We start from the raw sequence: 19,359 nt of genomic DNA, 5'->3' as shown, positions 1-19,359 counted from the left end.
GAGTGAAACAGGCTGGGAGGGGTTTGACAGCTCAAGGGGGCTTTTTTCAGCTTCCCCGTAGTCTTTCCCCTGCAAATGCACTAATGGAGGGGAAGAGGGCCTGCAGGAGCTGGTGCTAGAAAGAAGATGGTATTGAGCTGTCAGAAAGCAACCTCCGTGATGCTGTTCTAGATTCATAAGGCTAACAAATCCACTGAGCTGTTACTCAGGTTGGAGAAGCACACACAGCACACGGATGAAGGATGGCTGCCTTACATCTCTACGCTCAACAGGTCCAGTGACTTCACGACCCCTGCCCTTCACCATGCTTCACCTCAAAAGCTGCATGCTGTAAATCACACAACATGGGACCTGCAACTTACACAGCTAAGTAGAAGACACAGTGTTAAGCCAAGGCAGGGAATGGGGGGGGTGATGAAGAGGATAGCCAAGGCAAGCAAGGATATCATACAGCAGCCAAGCAGCTTAATTAGCAAGTTAATTAGCAAGTTAATTCATTAGCCACCTGAACAGTGGCTCTGAGAACAGTATTATTTCTAGGGACTGCTTGTACAGGCCCCGTTTGTCCCTCTTGTTGTTTACTGTTTCTCAAAAGAGCAGTGCAGTTGGAATCCAGCTTTGTCAGTCTACATTGCATCACCTAGCTGTATTGCAAATGACTTGGATAATTTTAAAAAAATTAAGTTTGTGATAATGCTCTTGTGGAAGAGAGCTACCTTAAGTGAGGTTCACTTTTAATTAGCGAAAGGAGAATTTATACATGCTTGTGACAAGTAAAAGAAGTCACTTTGGGGTAGACTTGCTGTTGTAATTGCTTTGGTTTTCAGTGCACTTTGAAGATTCATATGAAACTAATTTATAACAGAACCAGATTAATACATGGCAATTTGACCTTATTTTTCAGCATCCCTTTTCTAACAGCACAACACTTATTTCTGTTCTCATTAAGGAGACCTCTGCTCCGCAGGTGAAATCCTGAACCACAAGCTAGAGTGGCACAGAGGAGGCCATCGGACCTGAAACACCAAACTTGTGAGAAACCCTCTTCTGACCTCAGCTCCAAGGTAAAACACTTCTTAGTAGCAGATAGCAGTGCAGCAAAGGGTGATTTGGGCCAACCTTAGGGTAACTTGGCTTTATTTACTGAGGAGGAAGAGAAGAAAGATGATGAACAGTGATACTGTCTCCTGCTCTTTGGGCCAAGAGCTCAGCCTCAGGCACCCATTACTGCAACACCCAGATCTTGTACAAACCAGGACTAACTAGCAGGTCCCATTGAAAATACGCAAACAAAATTATGTGAATGATGCAGCTGCTGCCAGCAGTACTTGGCTGAGTAACTCAGAGCCAATTCACTGCTGCTGGATCCCCAGGCTCTTCAGGACCACGTAGCCAGCTCATGTTGCTCCTTGAAGCTGGGCTTGGCTCATTAAACCTCAGGGGCAAAGGCAGGCACGTTTCTCCCAGGCAGAAAACAACTCATGGCTTTTGGCTGCCTGCATCCAACCTTTTCTGACACGGAAGGTTGTTCTCAAACCCAAGTGATTACGTTGTTCAAGCTGGGCTCTTCTGGTATGGATGATGCCATCTACCAAACAAGCTCAAAACACTTCTTGTAGCAAGCTTCTGGCCCAACCGATTAGGCTGCTAAAACCAGTGTTAGCATGGAACTGATTTTAAAACTGACAGGGAAGATGACAAGCTTATGGCTATTCAGCTACAATACATAGCAATGCCAAGGTTCCCAAATTAATAAGAAGCCAACAGTATTACAGATAAATGTATTTTAATTAGGATTAAATACTATCTCAGGGTATCTTGAAATTGCACTTGTACTGCACTAATCAACAGCCAGAGGCAATAAAAAAGTCTGAAAAAACGTAAAAGTTTAACATTGAGACATGACAGTAAGTGCTGCCATTTAAAGCAACAAACACCACTTCCAAGAACAGATATTCTTAGAGGAAAATGTCATAACAGTTTTGTATGGACAAAAATCTAAATTGAAGACTAGAAGAAATATATTAGTGCCTGCCTTTTTAAAAGTTTTTTTTTTTTTTTTTTTTTTTACATTAAATACAGTTTTTCTTTAAAAGCAAGGTACTAAATTCATGGTTTATATACTGTATGTACACAAGAGCAGAACATTGTACAGTGTTTTTTGGATAAAGCAGCACTAACTAGCTATAAGCTGGTATGGTGTTGCAGAACCAAATGCAAGATGACAGATGAAGCACTCTAGGAGAAGTATCTCCATGGTTGGTGTGAGTAAAGGAAAGTATCATGTATGTACAAACTGATCATTCCAACAAATCACCCAAACTCAACATCATTTGCTGTGAAACCGTACATGCTACAGCTAATCAATGGAAATCTTACTGCAAAAACTCATCTGACAGACCCAAAGTAACCAGTTCCTTTCAGTAGCAAAGTGCATCACCCATGCAGAGAGCACTTCCACAAGTCATCACTGTAACACATGACCCCCTGGGTGCAAAGCTCCAAGGAGAGTGGATGTTTGCTGCATCCTCAAGTCAAGTAGCCACCTGCATTGTTCAGCTACACAAAATCTGAAATGCCCCAACTGAACCATACGAACCCTATGAAGCTGAGATTAAAGATACCTTATTAAATATTTACGTGCATTCTGGCTTTCTGCAGTTACAGGTTAAAGCAGAAAGTTTGCGCCCAAGTACCACCAGTTCAGATTAAAAGGGACTGGCAGTGATTTCCATAATTAGTGCATGTTAATGCCTTCAAGTCAGTAAAGCAATTTTACTGTTCTTCAGATGCACAACATGCTTCTTTCTGGCTTTAGGAAAAAAACGAAATAGACAAACCAGGAAGTTGTGCAGATTTTTTTTTTAAACCTACCCCCTTAGAAACCCAAACTTAGAAATTGTTTGTGCCCTGGATCAAGGTCAATTTCCTCCAAAAGTGACTTTTTTTTCTAGGATTAGCAGCAGGGCAGAGATTAAGGTTCTACTTGTTACATATATTCTCAATTGTGTTTCAGTTTATGTCTTCAGAAGAGGTTACTTGCTGTACTTCCATGACGCTGTTCATCCTTGCCTAAACTACTACACTAGTTTAAGGAACTGAATGTTTCTTCTTTGATGAGGACAGAATTGAGACAACTTGTTTCTAAACTGCATCAACTTAAATTTTCAAGTTTTAATGGTGTAAAAATCTGACATTCGATTACAGTTAAGAGAAACTTGCTACACAGCAAACTGCATCCAAATCTACCAGCTATTGATGGGACCTTTAAATTAACTGTTAACAAGTTATTCAAAGCATACAGACCTGGAAACATCAGATCACTCGGCCAGTGAACCAGCAACTTCCTCCCCCCTTTTTACATGAGGCTTGAACAAATGCAGCTGATGTGACCTTAAGCACTGGATCCAATGATTTCCATTGGTTAACTCCAATACCCAAAATGGCTGGGGAGATCCTGTGTTAAGCCCAATGCAATATGCATTAGTGTCATGGAGCAGGAAGATCCCAGTGTCTGCTTGGGCAAGTTCACACAAACCATACAGATACAGACAGGATAAAACACAGACTCAAAAGGATCCATTATGCTTGAAGAAAATTCCAAATAAAATGACATCTTCTGCACAGCCCAGCCTCAAATACAGCCACACCTTTATCTAGTATAATAAACTCTGTAGTAAACTGTTTTTGACCGCCATAGAGAGTAGGAGTTGTCAAATTTAAGGAGATAAACTCCTCTCCCTGGGTACTGGTGGCTGCCAGCATACACTTCTTCGTGACAGTCTCGTCTGTACACAGGCACTATTTCATCTAGCTGAGGCTTGTTGGCATTCTTTTTGGCTTTTTCTTCACTGCTAGTATTTTCTGTAAGAAGAAAAAAAAAGCAACAGTGAATAAGGATAACTACTTTAGAAATGGGAGTCAGAGCTTTGCTTTGCAGCAGACAAGACACTACTTTGTTTAGAAATCTGATGGGCTGAAGTTCATACCAAGGCTGTGGCTAAAGCATTCAAAGGGAAGAGGAACAGCACACACAGGTTTGTGTGTTGTGCTCCTTCACTGGAAAAGCATCAATTAGTACCTCTTTCAGAAAATAACCATCAGTTTACCATTGCAATACTGCAATACCCCCAACTATTTTAACCTATCAGTGATCAAATGCAGCATCTGACGTTACTGTCAGAATTTTACTTTCAACTTAAAATTGCAGACAAGATGCCAGCTAGATAGAAGCCACATGCTGTAGAGGCTGGGGAGCTAGGAAATGGTACAAGACAGTCAGTGGGGTTTTCCTGCATCACAAGTTCTGCAAGACTGGGATTTTATATAAATAAGCGTGCTTACCTTCCTCTTCATCCTCATCATCACTGGATTCACTGACATGCACACTGACTGCAGTATTAGGGGAGTCTGTCCATTCAAAATACACCCCAAAGCCAATATCATAATTGTCTGTAGCAAACTCCCAAAAGAGGTAAGACCCCTCTTCGTGAGTTGGTACTCTAACTGTAACCACTTCTCCTCGGCCCACTGTGATCACAGAGTCTGCATCCTGACGGATCTTTTCTTTGAAGTCTTTTATCTGGGGTCGGGTCCACATTGATGGAGCAGCTATCACTGGAACAGAATCTAGACAGGGGAAAGATATCCCAGTTAAGCTTTTGCTTCAGTAACGTATGTGGCATGCTGAAGTCTGCTCTGGGTGCACTCGAAGACCATCAGAGTTGCTTCTATTCAGACAGGGACTGCACTAGTATAGGTTTCTTACTGAGGTCCAAGCAGATCTTGGAGACTACTGATTGTGGGTGAATGTAAAGAGGACAACACCCAGAAATACCAGTGAGGGAAGATCTGCTGGGAGGCTACTACTCCTGCTCTGCTTCCACAGCTTCCTAGAAGCAGCTGGAGGAAGGTGAGAGATGCAAGGGGACGGTGGCCTGAACTGCACACAGAAGGAGGCTAAACCACAGAACGGGTAGCAGTAACAGAATAAGACGACTTTCTTTTAATCCCCAAGACTAAATAAATGCTCAGTTTTGATGTTTGAATACACTTTTGCACAGAACAGCTTTCTGCTACAACTCATGCAATAAAACAGACTAAGTCAAGAGTGAAAGAAGATTCTGTATCCCATCCACTTTGCTGGAAATGCTTTTGCGGCTTACTCTGTCCTCCCCCAAAACATCCTCTGCCTGTGCAGTGTCCTCCCTTGAGAAAAACTAGACCCAGAAATCAAACCTAGATCTTGCATAGCTCAATGAAGCCAAGCAAAGAGCCACAGTAATCATACCTAAGACACCTAAATCCTAATGAAGGCTTTTGTGATTTATCTTTATTTAAGTGATCTAGCTAGTCCTACCTTTTGGTCCATTCTCCAATGCTTCTTCCAAAGCCTCTGGATCCAGCTCTTTTTCAGGGCTGTCTGCATGCGTACTGGCTTGCCCATTAACAGATGGGATATCCCCTTGGGCAGGTGTATTCACCTTTTGTGCAGTAGTCAGAGGTGTCCCTGCTGCTGCCACGACTGCCTCCTGCTGTTTTTGTAAGGCTGCCTAAAATGAAAGAAATTCAGTGAAGTAAAACAAAAACAAACAAAATGTCTCCCTTTTTCAGTAGAAGGTGTAAGTGCAGTCACAAAATTTCCTTTCCTCCCCCGGAGGAAGCCTGACATGAAACACCAGAAGCAGCACACATTAACCAGTGAGAATTACACATACGTAGTAGTCCATGTCACTTAGTGATAGTCAAATATTAGATTCCAGATTTGAGCAGTCATACAGGTTCTGTCCAGGTTCACTACCAAAGCTCCATTTCAATGGAAATTGGTGAGGAACTTTTCACTGAAGTATTGTTTACAGCCTTTGTGAAATTAATTATATCAGAAGATCAACTAGAAGCAATCGCAACACAACAGTACTTTTGAACTGTTAAGTTCCACGGTGACTGAGATAACAGGCATCCAAAAGGGAAGTACTCATCAAAAGTGTTATAGGCTACCTGAGTCTTCAGCAATATTTAAGCAGGATTAGATAATCTTGGCGCTGTTATTGCTTCTTTTTCATTTCTTCCTCTAGCAGAGTTATCCAAATATTGATTTGAAAAATGAACTTCATTGCCTGACAGATGTATTATTTTGTAAGCTGCTACAAAGAAAAGACTGTTTTGCCCTGGATCTCAGTGGGCATTAGTCTTCTCTGTGTAGAAAACAGCCAGCCATAACTGTAAGGAAGAGTGCTGGCAAGGAAAGTTTTCTTCAAGGAAAATTGGCAGCATCTCCTCAGACACCTCAGTCTCAAGGGAGCGGTATCAATTACAGAAGGCATCGAGGACAAGGCTGATGAGACTGTAGCTTTCGCTTACCATTATGACACCAAAGCATTGGTACCAAGGTGGCATTAAGCCTGAAGAGCAACTATAAAAGGGCAGAAAGCCTCTGACTTCCCTGTACCGCTTCAGTTCTTTTCCTTCCTTGAGCAGCTCTTAGCTGAGAGCATTGGACTCTTCAAAATACAAATGTCTTCGCAGGAAATTAGTCACTGAATTTTACCTTCAGCTCAAGAATAGCAGACCTCAACCTGGCAGATACAGGTTATTTAAGATGCAGATCCTGCCCATCGAGGTCAGACATGCTGGAGTCTAAAGTCTGTTTTACATCTGCTTAAGACACTTACCCTGAACTTTTAAAATAAGCTTCAGAGAACACAGCACGTTTTCCAGAGATGCAACATCTAAACAGAAGAGTAGCCTTTGAAGCCCACGCACAAAACCTTTGCACAGAAGCAAGGTTTTACTCCCACCCACTGCTACCAGAAACATGAAGGTCTCCTTCCACCCAGACCACAAGCAGGCTATTGCAGGCAACCAAACAACTTACTAGACACTTCTGTCAGACAAGATGCCAGAGGAGAGAGAAGTCAGTACTGCTATAAGTTGACAGAAAGGAACAGTCTCAAACCCAGTAGGGATGTGACTGTACTACACGCACATTCGACTAGAAACATTGCCAACCAAAGCCTGATGTTCTGCAGATCCTCAGATGTGATACACACATCAAGAAGCACCTGAACAGGGTTGTTTGTACTCACTGCACTGGTACATACCCCCATATAATTGGGCGTGAAATAGATGCTGCAGCAAAGCACTTAACATTTTGTTTCCAGGAATTGTAGCAAAGTGGTTAATAAATGCTGCTTAGAATTTTCTTAACTAATGGCTGCTTCAGAAAACTACTTGAAAAGACAAAGAGGCTTTGGTGTTTGGAGCTGAAGCAGCGTTAGTCACTAGAACACTCTTTCTCTCTCCTCCTTCTAGCAATTAGCTTTTCAAGGAGATAAAAGTAGGCAAGTTAATGTCTCCCAAAGAGATTATAACACAAAATCCAAGTTTCTCAGCTGGTCTGTCATACCTGTTGCTGTGCAAGCTGGACTTGATACAACTGCTGCATGTATTGTTGATAATGCTGTTCCTGAAGCTGTCGAATTAGGATCTGCTGCTGCTCATAGTTGCCCGGATACTGCTGGGCTGCGTACTGCTGGAACTGCATGGCAGTCTGGGAGTTCAGTGCTGCCATGATCTGTTGCCTACATTAGAGGGAAGAGAGCATGAGGATTACGAACAGCTGAGGTCATTGGGAAATTCCTGTACTTAGGTTATTTAAGTGACAGTTAATTCTGCAAAATAAATAAATAAATAAATAAATAAAACAAATCTACATAATACAGCAGAGCCCAGAGGTATATGCAAACCTGAGTTTTGTCTAAAAATATGCTGAGAATGTAAGACTGTGCAACAGCTTCTACCTAATATTTTGACATCATGTGTTAAAAAAAAAAAATCAAGAGCTCTCAGGAAATTCTCTATCTATAGTCCAATAAAGAAGTAGTGCTAGAAAAACATGTTACTAAATCTCTCAAACAACCAAGGGCAAAAAAATTCCACAATTCATTCCTCCAGAAAACATGCAGAAACCATCCTAGCAGCCCTTCTACAAACAGTAATAAGAACAGGCCCACTGTGGTACTGCATGTCAATATTTTTTGTTAAATCTAAAAACACTTCATATTACCACATTAATTTCCCAAGACACAGTGCAACCATATGAAGAACACGTCTGACTGTGGCCTAATTCACAAACAGAAAAAAGCTGCCAAATAGGACATCTGCATCTCCAGCAGACTGAACTGCTGAAACTTCAGGAGAAACACATGGGTTCATCAAGCACAGGCTCAGTTTTCCTCCCCTCTCCAAAAGAGGAACAGAAGTTGTATAGTAGGACCCAGGGTTCATTTTTTCCTCATGTGTAACATTCAATGACCAGCTATTGATACTTCAGAGGGAGATAAAAGAATCATGCAAATGTAACAGTTCTTTCATTCCTATCCTTCTTTCTCCCCCTCCTCTAACACATTTCATGAGGTGCATGCAGTCCTTGAACACATAAATCTCCAGAGATTCTCTTCAAACAAGATCTCTCTGGCAATTTTAGATGAGAAGGCTGCATACAATAACATGGTGGGATGGTTATTCTCTGCAAACTGTACCCCTCTTAACTAAGAACTGCAAGTGTCACTGCTAGACTACAGTGCTCTGGAACTTCAGGTATTTAACGCTAGCATAACTATTTAAATGGTTAGATAAAATTGTCTCAAGTTCAAGACAGTTATTTTCTTTCAAGTATCATTTCTTTCAGCTACTCACTTTTGTTGTTCCATCCGAAGCCGTTCCTCCTCTATTCTCCTCCTCTCTTCTTCTTCTCTTCTCAGTCTCTCTTCTTCCTCTCGCCTACGTTTTTCTTCTTCTTTTTGTAAACGCTCACGCTCCTCTTCTTCACGGCGCCTTCGTTCTTCTTCTTCTCTCCTGCAACATCCACCCAATAAGATATTTCAGTATTTCTACAACCCTACGACAAGCTATTTTCAGCATGCTGTAACCTGCCTTTTGCCTACCCCCAGAAAAGCTTTTCATTTGGCATCATTGCCCACTTCAACTTGACTGGAGAAATGTCTTATTGCTCACCAGAAGAAAACCTTACTGTTTGGTCTTACTGCACTACGCAGTATGACAAGCATAAACTGTGTATTTTAATTCGATATCCACTCTAACAGCAGAGAACTGGAGAAAAAGTATCCGGAAGCCTTGAACACTTCTTCCAAGTTGTAATATATGTTCAATAATCACACTGATACTACTGTTTAATAATCACATGAATTGATTAGTACAGGATATAGTACTAGCATATATAGTATATATACTATAAGAAAATAAAAATATAGAAAAATAAAAAAATACTATATATAAAAAAATAAAAAAATAAAAAAATACTATATATACACTATACTATATATAGTATATATATAGCATATATACTATATAACCTAGTATATATGCTATATATATACTATATATAGCACATAAGTTGTTGTAACTTGTATACTATATAATATATATGCACACTATATATAGTATAGTATATATATATTTTATACTCTATATATAATTTATATACTACTATATATATACACTATATATATAAAGTACTATAGTACAGGAAAAGAACTTTATCAAGTTGCTAACCCATACTAAAAGAGCTTTGAACATCTAAAAGTTTCATTTCCTATATGTTTAATATACTGACGTATCAGGGCAGACATTTTGTGCGTATTTCTTAAAAATATCACAGTATCACCACATTTTAAAAATAATCTTATGTTCTAGTTATATTCACCTGAGAATAAATCATTCATTGCTGGCAACATACAAAGACTTAGAGAGCAATTGGTTACCACAGACACCCGAACTTCAAGCATTTCTCTTCCCAAAGTGATTTCAGCCTAAGCCAGATGCAGCAGTGTCCATAAGTCAAGAATTATATACTCAACATACTTCCCAGCACCACAGGATTGAAACATTACCTTTTCTTTTCTTGTTCTTCTTTTTCTATCTTGTGTGAAGTAACATATGTTGAGAACAAGTGGCAGCACCTATTTAGGAGCTTAACAAATTCTGTCATAGCTTCTTGTTTTGACATGTTTCCAAGGGCAGCCCATTCCTTCCTGGGGGGTAAAAGAAGGAGAGAGAGAAGCTGAACAGAAGGCTCAACTCTTTGCAAGTCAGCAGTGAACTCAGAAAACGAAGAACAGTTGGGAGACCAAGAACCAAACTTCAGCATGTGGCATTTCAGAGAATCAACAACTTTTTCCTCAAAACAGATCTTAAACCTGTAGATTTCAGGTGAAGAGAGCACTGAACAACCACTTCAAACAGACATAGCCGAGTGCTTATATGAAATCTAATACACACCATCAGCTAACCCTACGTAGAATTCTCAAGTGTCCAAAAACTTCCAAGACTGGCAGATGAATCTTTTATTTTTACCCTTCTTCCACTCTAGCTTGTGGAAAAAATGCATACACTTTCCCAGATGAGCAAACACAGTAACACCCATTGATTGAAGCGCTCAACCTAATTGAATGCAACAGCTTGCTTCTTCCTAAAGAATGACTCCATCTATTTGAGCAAAAACAGTGCACTGGGTCCAGCTCTGAGAAGCAAAGTACAACACAGGACTGCCTCTTCTCCACCAGAAATAGCATCAAACAACAAGAAAACTGTAGGCAGAGACTGCCCTGACCTCATCAAAATTTACACAGAGGCTGAATGCAACAGGTATCTAATTTCAGAAGTTATCCTTACTATTAACAAGAAAGTTATGGTAAATGCTGTTACCACTGGCAAAAGACTTGGCCTGTTGCAGCTCTGGTATCAAATTTGGAGGAAGGAACTTGGGCCTACGTGTTAATGCAGAGCTAAGCTTTTAAACTGCTATGAGAAATTGGACCGTCAGCACAAGAGCTTCTCCCAGTGTGGCTTAAAAAAACCTCAGTAATTGCCTGATAACTCCTTTACTAAACAGTGACTCATTTCTAAGACGTATTTGAAAAGGCTGCTCTCACATTCCACTACCATACACCCATACTGAGGCAACCCACATACTTTTCTTATTGTTGAAATTAGGTGGCCTTTACTTCAGATAGGAAAAGCAGAATTATGATCAAGGAAGGGAACAGGCCTTTTACCTCCTGTCATTCCCCAGCACATCAAAGAATCCAACTTCAGGGCAAGTGTCAGGGTTGTAAGGTCCCAGCAGAACCTGCTTGTGCAGCGCCACCAGTTTGAGCTTTTCTTCATATGTTGGATGAAAGGCTTTGCCATCTTTTTCTGTAGAGGAAGAGAAAGTTTCACTGTTGTGATTAATTCGTTCAGCATAGGACAGCAGAGAGTGTTTCGTATAAATAATCACAACCTCTTCTCTAAGAAAAGGAAATGAAGACAAGTCATTAAAGGTTTGACAACTGCAGTCAATTCTAGCTAGTGAGTTATCACAAATATTTATGTTAATTGATGACCGTCATACCATATGGACCTATATTGCCAAAATACTTAAAAAGCTTAACTTGATTTCAAACGTGTCTGCCAAGTGTACTGTAATGTGGATAGGAGGGAATTTCTACAGAAAGATGTGGGGTTAACTTTATAAATAGCTCTTCTTCCATACTCTTCACATCAGTGAATGCAGAACAAGCAAGGTTAAAGGCAAGAAAGGCTGCAGAGAGAAACATTATAACTAAAGGAAAGTTTTCCTCAAGGCAATTTGATTGCTGCACTTTGCCCAGGCAGCTGGAATAACTCCTCACAATGAGAATCCTTAGAGATACCTTGATCAGCATCAGTGCGTATAGAGAGCTCTGGCCGTGAGATAGAGGCAGCATAAACCAGAACAGTGTCACAATTCCAGGGGCTCCACACCAACACCTTCTAAAGCACACCCGGTTAGCTCCCATCACGTCATTTACTGGTGAGAAGAAGTTGCATTGATTTAAAATGATAGTTGAATGAGTCAGCTAGGACTTGCCTCAGCCCATTTAACAAGCTGCCAAACAAGCCTAAGAGACAGACACCACTATATGCAATTACTGGGTAAAAAAAAAAAAAAAAAAAAGGACCCTTTTCTTGAGCAGGAAACCCAAAGAAATACGCATCACCTCTTTTGGGAAGGACTGAAATGAGGAAGCTGTTATCGGAGGTAAACAACAGCAGTAGTCACGTGAAACACCTAACTGCTCTGCGCTCGGTCAGGAATCACAGCATGGCTGCCACTAATTTCCAGCTCTCCTTTACCATAAAGGTCACTTCAGATCAAGCTGCCCAGAGCTAAGCAGCCCAATTCATTCTCAGACATTCAAGCTGACACACTGAGAAACCGCTCAGCTGATGATTGTAAACAGAATCATTAAGGGGAAAAGAAAAATCCCAGAAGAGGAGGGAAAACCCCTCCCCTGGGGCTTGCTGAAAACACTGCCATCAGTCAGTATTTCTGAAAACTGAGAATGAGAGACAACCCCAGAGGAAAAGTGTTTGCATATCACAGCAAGATTAGTACGTTACTGGATTTATTCAGCTAAAACATCACACAGAACAACTGTGCACGTACCACTAGTTTTTAAGCCTGAATCAAGTTAGGAAGGTAGACATCTAGTCACTTCTTATCCATTCCTAGAGGCTCGCTTCACTCTTACAGAATCTAAAATTACTCACTTTTTTCCCAGCATCACAGAATCTTTCAGCAAGTATCTATTCCAGCATCAAAAACCAGAAGGCTTTGTGCACAGAAGTGTCTATTCGTGAAAATACATCCCCCCCAATCCCATCAGGTGAAGAGCAACCCAGACTCTACCCGGTGGTATCCAGTGAAAGGGCAAGAGGCAGCAAACAAATTGAAATACAGGAAATTCAGCTTCAGTATAAGAGGTGTCTTTTTTCTCCTCTGTGCTGGTAGAGTGGTCAACCACAGGCACAAATTGCTTGTAGAGGATGCAGAGCCTCTATTCTTGGAGATGTTCAAAATGCAGATGGACACAGCCCTGAGAAGGCTGCTCTGAAGGCTGGATTTGACAAGTCCTGGAGGTCCCTTCCCATCCCAGCAAGCCTGTAATCCTTAAAAGATGCCAACTACCACTTCCTACAACTCCACCCCTGAGGTTACAGCACTTTCTGCAACAAAGCCAGCAGAGGTAAGCTCTCTCCCTGCTCTCAGGTCTTACCACCCAGACACCCAAGGAGCCCGTTGGCTTTTCCTCAGTTCCAAGCACTTTGCACTTCCATTAACCTTGATAAACAGCAGGCACTTGGCAATCACTCTTAACATCCCAGGGCTACATGCTTAAAACGAAGTCCGTTCACAAAGGGTCCTGAAGTGAAGCTTTTGCTAGGCTTCTGTGAGAGGCACGCCTCTCAAGGGGTCGCTGCAGCACCACTTACCTTGCACAACCTGTACCTATATACAGGTCTGCCAGAAACACTGCTGTTCACCCTGCCTAAGCCAGCTGACACAAGTATTTGTATTCACTTCTGAACAGGGTTAAAGCAGAAAAAGAGATTTCTTTTGGCAGCATAGCACAGCACACCTGCATTTGCACAGAACTGAGAAGTCAGACCTTCAGGTCTAACGAGGGAAGGCAAAAATCTGCATTTACAAAGAACGGGGACCCAAGGGAAGAAGAACAAACGAGCTAAGTAAAGAGATAAAAACAGACCAAAAAAATCAGAGGCAGGCTTTCAGCAACCTGTAGATAATCCAGATCAGAAGCAAACTCTCAAAGTATTTGGAGCCAGTCAAGAGAGTGAAGTCGTACACCAGCCATTTTTCAGCTGAACCCTTCAGCAGAAACCACGCAGTTTCCCCAAAAGATTTACCCCAGTTACCCCAAAGACTTAGAAGTGCTGCAGGTTGACCTGAACCAGAGGAGCTGAAGCCATCTGCAGAGTTAAATGTGCCAAAGAAGAGCCTTAGCAAGCGAAGATAAGCAGAAGTGCTGAATTCATTCAAGTATCCGTGACTGTATCATTCCAGTAGGTATTACCCATGGATATGGTACAGGAAACCTGGGAATATCAAACAGCTGCAAGGGACACGGCAAGAAATCTGGATGATATGCACAGGAATAGCAGGGGGAGACCAGAGGGGACAGACACACTCAGCTGAATATTCCTGAAGAACTGAACATGGAGAGCCGAGGACGTTCCTTACCATACAGGTAGTTGGCAGGGACTTGAACACCACTGTCTGTATTTGCATACACCAAAAGATTAAGTCATCCCAATAACTACTAATTAAAAACAAATAATGCAGATTTACGTTGCTATATAGCACTGTACTGCTGGCCTGAACCAGTAAAAACCATAAATAAATAAATAATAAATGAATAAAACCACAAATTCAGGCTCCAGGGAGGTTAACAAATACGCTTCAGAGAACACTGCATCATGCCGTGTACTTTCTAACTTCAGATTTTTTCTCCCTGTAAGGAACACTGCACAATCTGCTGCAGCTTCCACTCCAGCTCATCCACTGCACTCACCCTAAGTGCTCAATTCCCACAGAACGGCACTCAGTCCCAGGCAAACAAGGAAACAGTCTGCAGTGTGATTTGTCACCTCCTAGCTTTTAAAAGCCAGTGTCACATATGTTAATGCTATTCGTTTGCAGCGCTTTAATGAGCACTAAAACCAAGAAACAGGAGAACTGCTTACTGCGGTCTGCAGGCAGTGATTCCACCTCTTATGCTCCTAATTCTTTTTTTTCCCTGAAGATGTTCTGCATCAACAGGAGAGTTACCAATCAATCCTTCCTATTAAATCTGATCAAAGCTTAACGTTATGAAAAACGTAGATATATTATAGTTTTTTTTTTTTTTTTTTTTAAGGCAATAATCTACTTAACTAACAAACTACAATCATGCCATCAAATTAGCACACTGAAAATGAGGTCAAAATTCATTTTGAATGCTGTATTGCTGAGTTGAAGATGCATTCCTGTTAGGATGTGAGGAAATAACTTGGAGCAGTCAATGAAGTTAGGGTACTTAGGGTACCAGGAGAGCTTTCAGATTGCAGGGTGATACGGTTGGTACAGTCTGCCCAGATATGCAGCACTGCAAATCACTACAGACAACGCATGCACACTTCAGGGACTGGCACATATTGAAGGTTGAGTAAAAAGCTATTTCACAACCACATGATACAGAAAATTGTAAAGCCAGGTTCTGGAGGAGATTTGCTGGCAGAGCTGTGCGAGCTACCCCCTCCTACAGCAGGGGGCAGCTGACACCTTGAGCAGATCACCTGCACTGACAGCTCCCAGTTGCACAAGCAAAAGCAGCTGTCAGACACTCCTCTGTCTTTATCAGGCAGACTGAAGTAGCTTTCGAGGCTCTTTAGTATCCTAGACTATTTTCAGTTGTGTTCTTCCCTGCGTTTACACGCACTCCCACCCTATCTTGGCTCTGAGCGATTCTGCAACGTGCCACCACAGACGAGCGCTAGCAGCCATTGTAATACCTAACTCTGAAGGGTTTTGATCTAAATCAGCTTTCTAGGAAGAGAGTGCATTATAAGTTACAACCAGAGAACTCACTCTACACACTGAAGCAGAAAAGGAGGTGCTTAACTGGTGATCACCGCTACCTTTTTACATCCAGCAACTTCTTTGGTATCCCCCTGCTCAACTCCCCCACCCAACCAGCCGCAGCTAACCCAGATCCCTGCCTCCCTGCGGGCTGCCTCTAGCTGCTAGCTTGCCCCACAGTAGCAGTACGTGTAAGACAGCTTCTGTATCATAAACTGAAGCACTGGTACCAAACAGCTTTAGGATGGATCCAGTTTGTCAAAGATTTCCCCACCACCACCTCCGTATCAATACAGAGCAGCAGAGCCATCAGAGAACAGCATTCAGAGTCCATCCCTGTCCACACAAGCCATCCTTCAGATCCCCAGCGCCTTCCTTCCCAAGGGAAAGGAGGAATCTGTGTTTGCTCCTCAGCATCTACAGGGCTGCCCACTCCCACTGTTGCTTTGACAGCAGATAAAATAGTTTGGAAACAAGGCCAATTACTTTCAGAGCCACACAGATACCGAACGAGCTAGCAGAATTGGTAATCTGAGTATTACAAGCTCCTGTAGCTCATCATCATTGCACTTATAAATAAAAACCTTTGTGTTACACCGGTTTCAGCAAAAATAATAAATAAATCGCATGAAGATAGAGGCAATGACTTCACATGACTTATTCTAGCCATAAGGCCAGAGGAGCACGGCCTTCATTTGGAAAGTCTGACAGCTTCATAGAGGGTGGGAAGTTCTCTTATGATCACAATCGTGTGTTGCGAGAAATTGCGGAAGGCCGAAGAGCAGCAATAAACTGCGGCTGAGCTTTTACCAAGAGGAAGGCAGCAAAGAAACGGAGACAAAATGAACGCAGCACAGTGCCCTGTAACCTGGAAACAAGATTTCTAGCTATTCACAAGGAGTGAAGTGCGAAGGCTGAGCATTAAAGATGAGCTGTAACAGAGCCCGAGCACAGCGTGGAGTTCCTATACTATCGATATCGGTTTCGGCAGAACATTAACCCAAAAGACAAAACGAAACCGCAGCTGCCGGGGATGAGCAATCTGCTGCTGCAGAGCCACATTTCAGCACCAGGCTTTACGCACAAGCGATTTCTAAGCAGCCAACCCGTGCCAGCAGGCAGCGAGCGCGGTGCCCCCATCCCGCCCCTACCCCGGCGCCTACCCTTGAAGAAGCGCAGCGCCAGCCCGTACAGCTCCTCCAGCGCGAAGCCCCAGCGCCGCTCCGGGCTCAGCGCCGCCTCCTCCCCGCCGGCCTCCGCGCAGCCGGGCCCCGCTGCCGCCCGGCTCCTCCCCGCGCCCGGCTCGCCCGGCCCCGGCCTGGCTTGGCAGGGCGGCGGCGCCTCGCTGTTGGGGCTGAGCGTCAGCCCGTCCACCGACACCTCCAGCCGGCCCGAGCCCAGCGCCGCCGCCATCCTCGGGCTGCGCTGCGGCGGCCACGTCCCGACTTCCCGTCCCCTCCGACCCGGATCTTCCGGGCCCGCCCGCCCGAAATGGCCGCCCCCCCGCGGCACCTGAGGGGAGGGAAGGAAGGAGGAGGGCAGGGGGTTGGCGGCGTGGCCGCCCGCCGGGTGAAGGGGGTGTGTGAAGGCGTCCCCATAACGTCTTCTGAGGGCCCTGGAAGGAGGAGGAAGCATCAAGTTGTGTTAAATTGAATTCCCAGTTGGTATTTCTTGAAGGAGTGAATGCCAAACAGAGCACTTCATTGGAAACCTGTGTGGAGAAAGGCAGAATTTACCTCAGATGATTAATACAAGCTTCAGTAGATATTCTACAACCAGTAAAATTCAGTAGATACTTTACCACCAACCAGAAATCCTTTGTAGCATGTTCAATAGCTTTTGTTTTCCTTTTGGTCGAGGATCACAAACACAACACCCTATTCTTTGCTTTATCCTAAAATCACAGAACAAGGCTGTATCACCCCCCTCTAACAATTTTTGCTTTCCAGGGCATGCAGTTCCCTGGACTGCTGCTACCTTGTGTACCAGGCTGCCAGCAGCACGGATAATTTTATCTCCTCGTGCCTGCACCCTGCTTTACAAAGTCTGCCATTTCAGTATCGGCTTCCCTTTAAGATGTGTTAGTTCATCTACAAAATCACTTGTATTAAAATACCTGTTTTCAAAGTTTCGGTCTAACACATTTCCTGCTTGGTTTGCAGAGTTTGTACTTCATAAATATTTTATTTTGCATTAATTTTACAGTTCAATCCACAGTGAGATTAATCTTAAAATTTCTGCTTTAAGAAGCTTTGAGTTCCTTATCCTAAATGCATCGTTCAAGTAAAAGAAACAGACGTCCTTAATGATCCCTATAGGGGTTTGCTACGTTTAACCCAAATGGAAGGAAATATTTATTTCATTTTATATACTAGCAAAACCAGAGGTGTTTCTGCTTCATGGTAGGAGCTGCTTGAAACTGGACAGCCCTTAGCTTGCCTTCATGTTTGGAGGCCAAGCTAAATCCACAAGCATCTTGCTTGACAAGCTGATTTGGAGAATAATCACAGAAAACTGATTTGTCTCCTAACAGGATGTCTCCTGTAGGAAATGCTTGGTACATTTAGCAAACGTGTGACTATTCCTCTCTTCTCCTGCCAGCAGCAGATTTGCCCTCAGTGGCTCCCTGCCTGCCCTACCCCTAGCACAGGTACCTGGTGAGCATGGAGTAGACCCACTACATCACTCTCCTCTGTTTCACACTGTTTCCGAGTCCTATTTACAAAGACAGATGTGCAGTGTTGGTATAAATGCCGTGATGTGCAGCTAGCAGACAGGCTGAGTGCCTGATCAGGTATAGGAAGGGGAAGAGCTGTAATACAAAATACTAGAAAAAAAAATACAGGTCGAGATTTTCCATCAGGAAATCCTGTCTGGAATAATGCAGTAATGAAGAAATATTTTCCCAGAGTTCCCAATAATTTTTATATATTTGAGAAAACCATTAGCTTAATTCACGGTTAAGATGAAGATGTTATTTACGGTCAGTAAATAATTTATTTCTTGTAAAAGCTGGTTATGCATGGCAAATGAAATACAGAAGAAATTTGAGTCCTAGAGAGGTAGTCTAGTCCAGCAATAGCAGCCTCTGCTAGGAAACGTAGTCCTAGCAACTTTTTGTAGAATAAACCAATTATTTAATTGAAGCTGGTAAATGTTTAACAGTGAAAAATATCAGCATTTGCAACTGTACAGTAAAACGTTAAAATATTCATAGGGCACAAGTCTGACTTAAACTAACTCTTCCTGGTACTCACAAGCACCAAGACCATCATCAGTGCTTCTTGCCAAGGTGCCCGTAGGTGAAACAGGCGTGTTCCTGGCCACTGGGGCTGTGGTTCAAAGGAGTCCCACTGGCACAGCGGCTTCCAGCTGGGGAAGGAGCCTTGATTTGTAAAATGTTGCCTGCTGTGTTGTTTGCTAGAGCAAGGGCTGCTAAATATTTGATTATCTTAAATGAACATCTCTGAGCGGTTAGATCTGGCACTGCGTTAGAGGCTCAGAAATGTAAATCATTCACTATGAAAATACTCTTATCAGCTTTGCAGGAATGGCTAAATTAAATAGAACGGGTATTAACATCATTCCCAGCCCTACTGTTGTCATACTAGCCCAGAGCTCAGTAGTTCAGGCATATGCTCCCAGTCTTTTCACTGGGAGACAGGAAAGTGGGCTGCCTGGGAGGGAGGGTTATGTGTATCTGTGGGAAGATGATCAGATCAATAGGGTTAAATTCCCCAAGGTTTGGCAGTTGGGGATTGGAACTAGATGATCTTTAGAGGGCCTTTCCAACCCAAACCATTGCATGATTCTATGATATCATGAATTGAACTGTATTTGTGAGTAGCAACGGGATTTACATTTTTTTTCCCAGAAAATGACAGTTCTGTTCCTTT

General features: G+C 42.7%; 1 protein-coding gene across 1 annotated transcript; it reads right to left on the bottom strand.

The window, feature by feature from the left end:
• Positions 1-1,769: 1,769 nt before the first annotated feature.
• ACBD3 (acyl-CoA binding domain containing 3) lies at positions 1,770-16,899 on the bottom strand. The gene is made up of 8 exons (XM_084515356.1): positions 16,627-16,899; positions 11,076-11,217; positions 9,912-10,052; positions 8,698-8,856; positions 7,406-7,580; positions 5,360-5,552; positions 4,345-4,629; positions 1,770-3,864 (listed from the first exon to the last, which is right to left on the bottom strand). Exons 1-8 carry the CDS (start codon positions 16,874-16,876, stop codon positions 3,653-3,655), a joined length of 1,557 nt encoding a protein of 518 aa, XP_084371482.1. The 5' UTR covers positions 16,877-16,899; the 3' UTR covers positions 1,770-3,652.
• Between the last annotated feature and the right edge of the window lie 2,460 nt (positions 16,900-19,359).

The sequence above is a fragment of the Aythya ferina genome (genome assembly GCF_964211825.1).
Source record: "Aythya ferina genome assembly, chromosome: 3".
NCBI lineage: Eukaryota > Metazoa > Chordata > Aves > Anseriformes > Anatidae > Aythya > Aythya ferina.
This window is presented reverse-complemented; position numbering and strand designations above follow the sequence as displayed.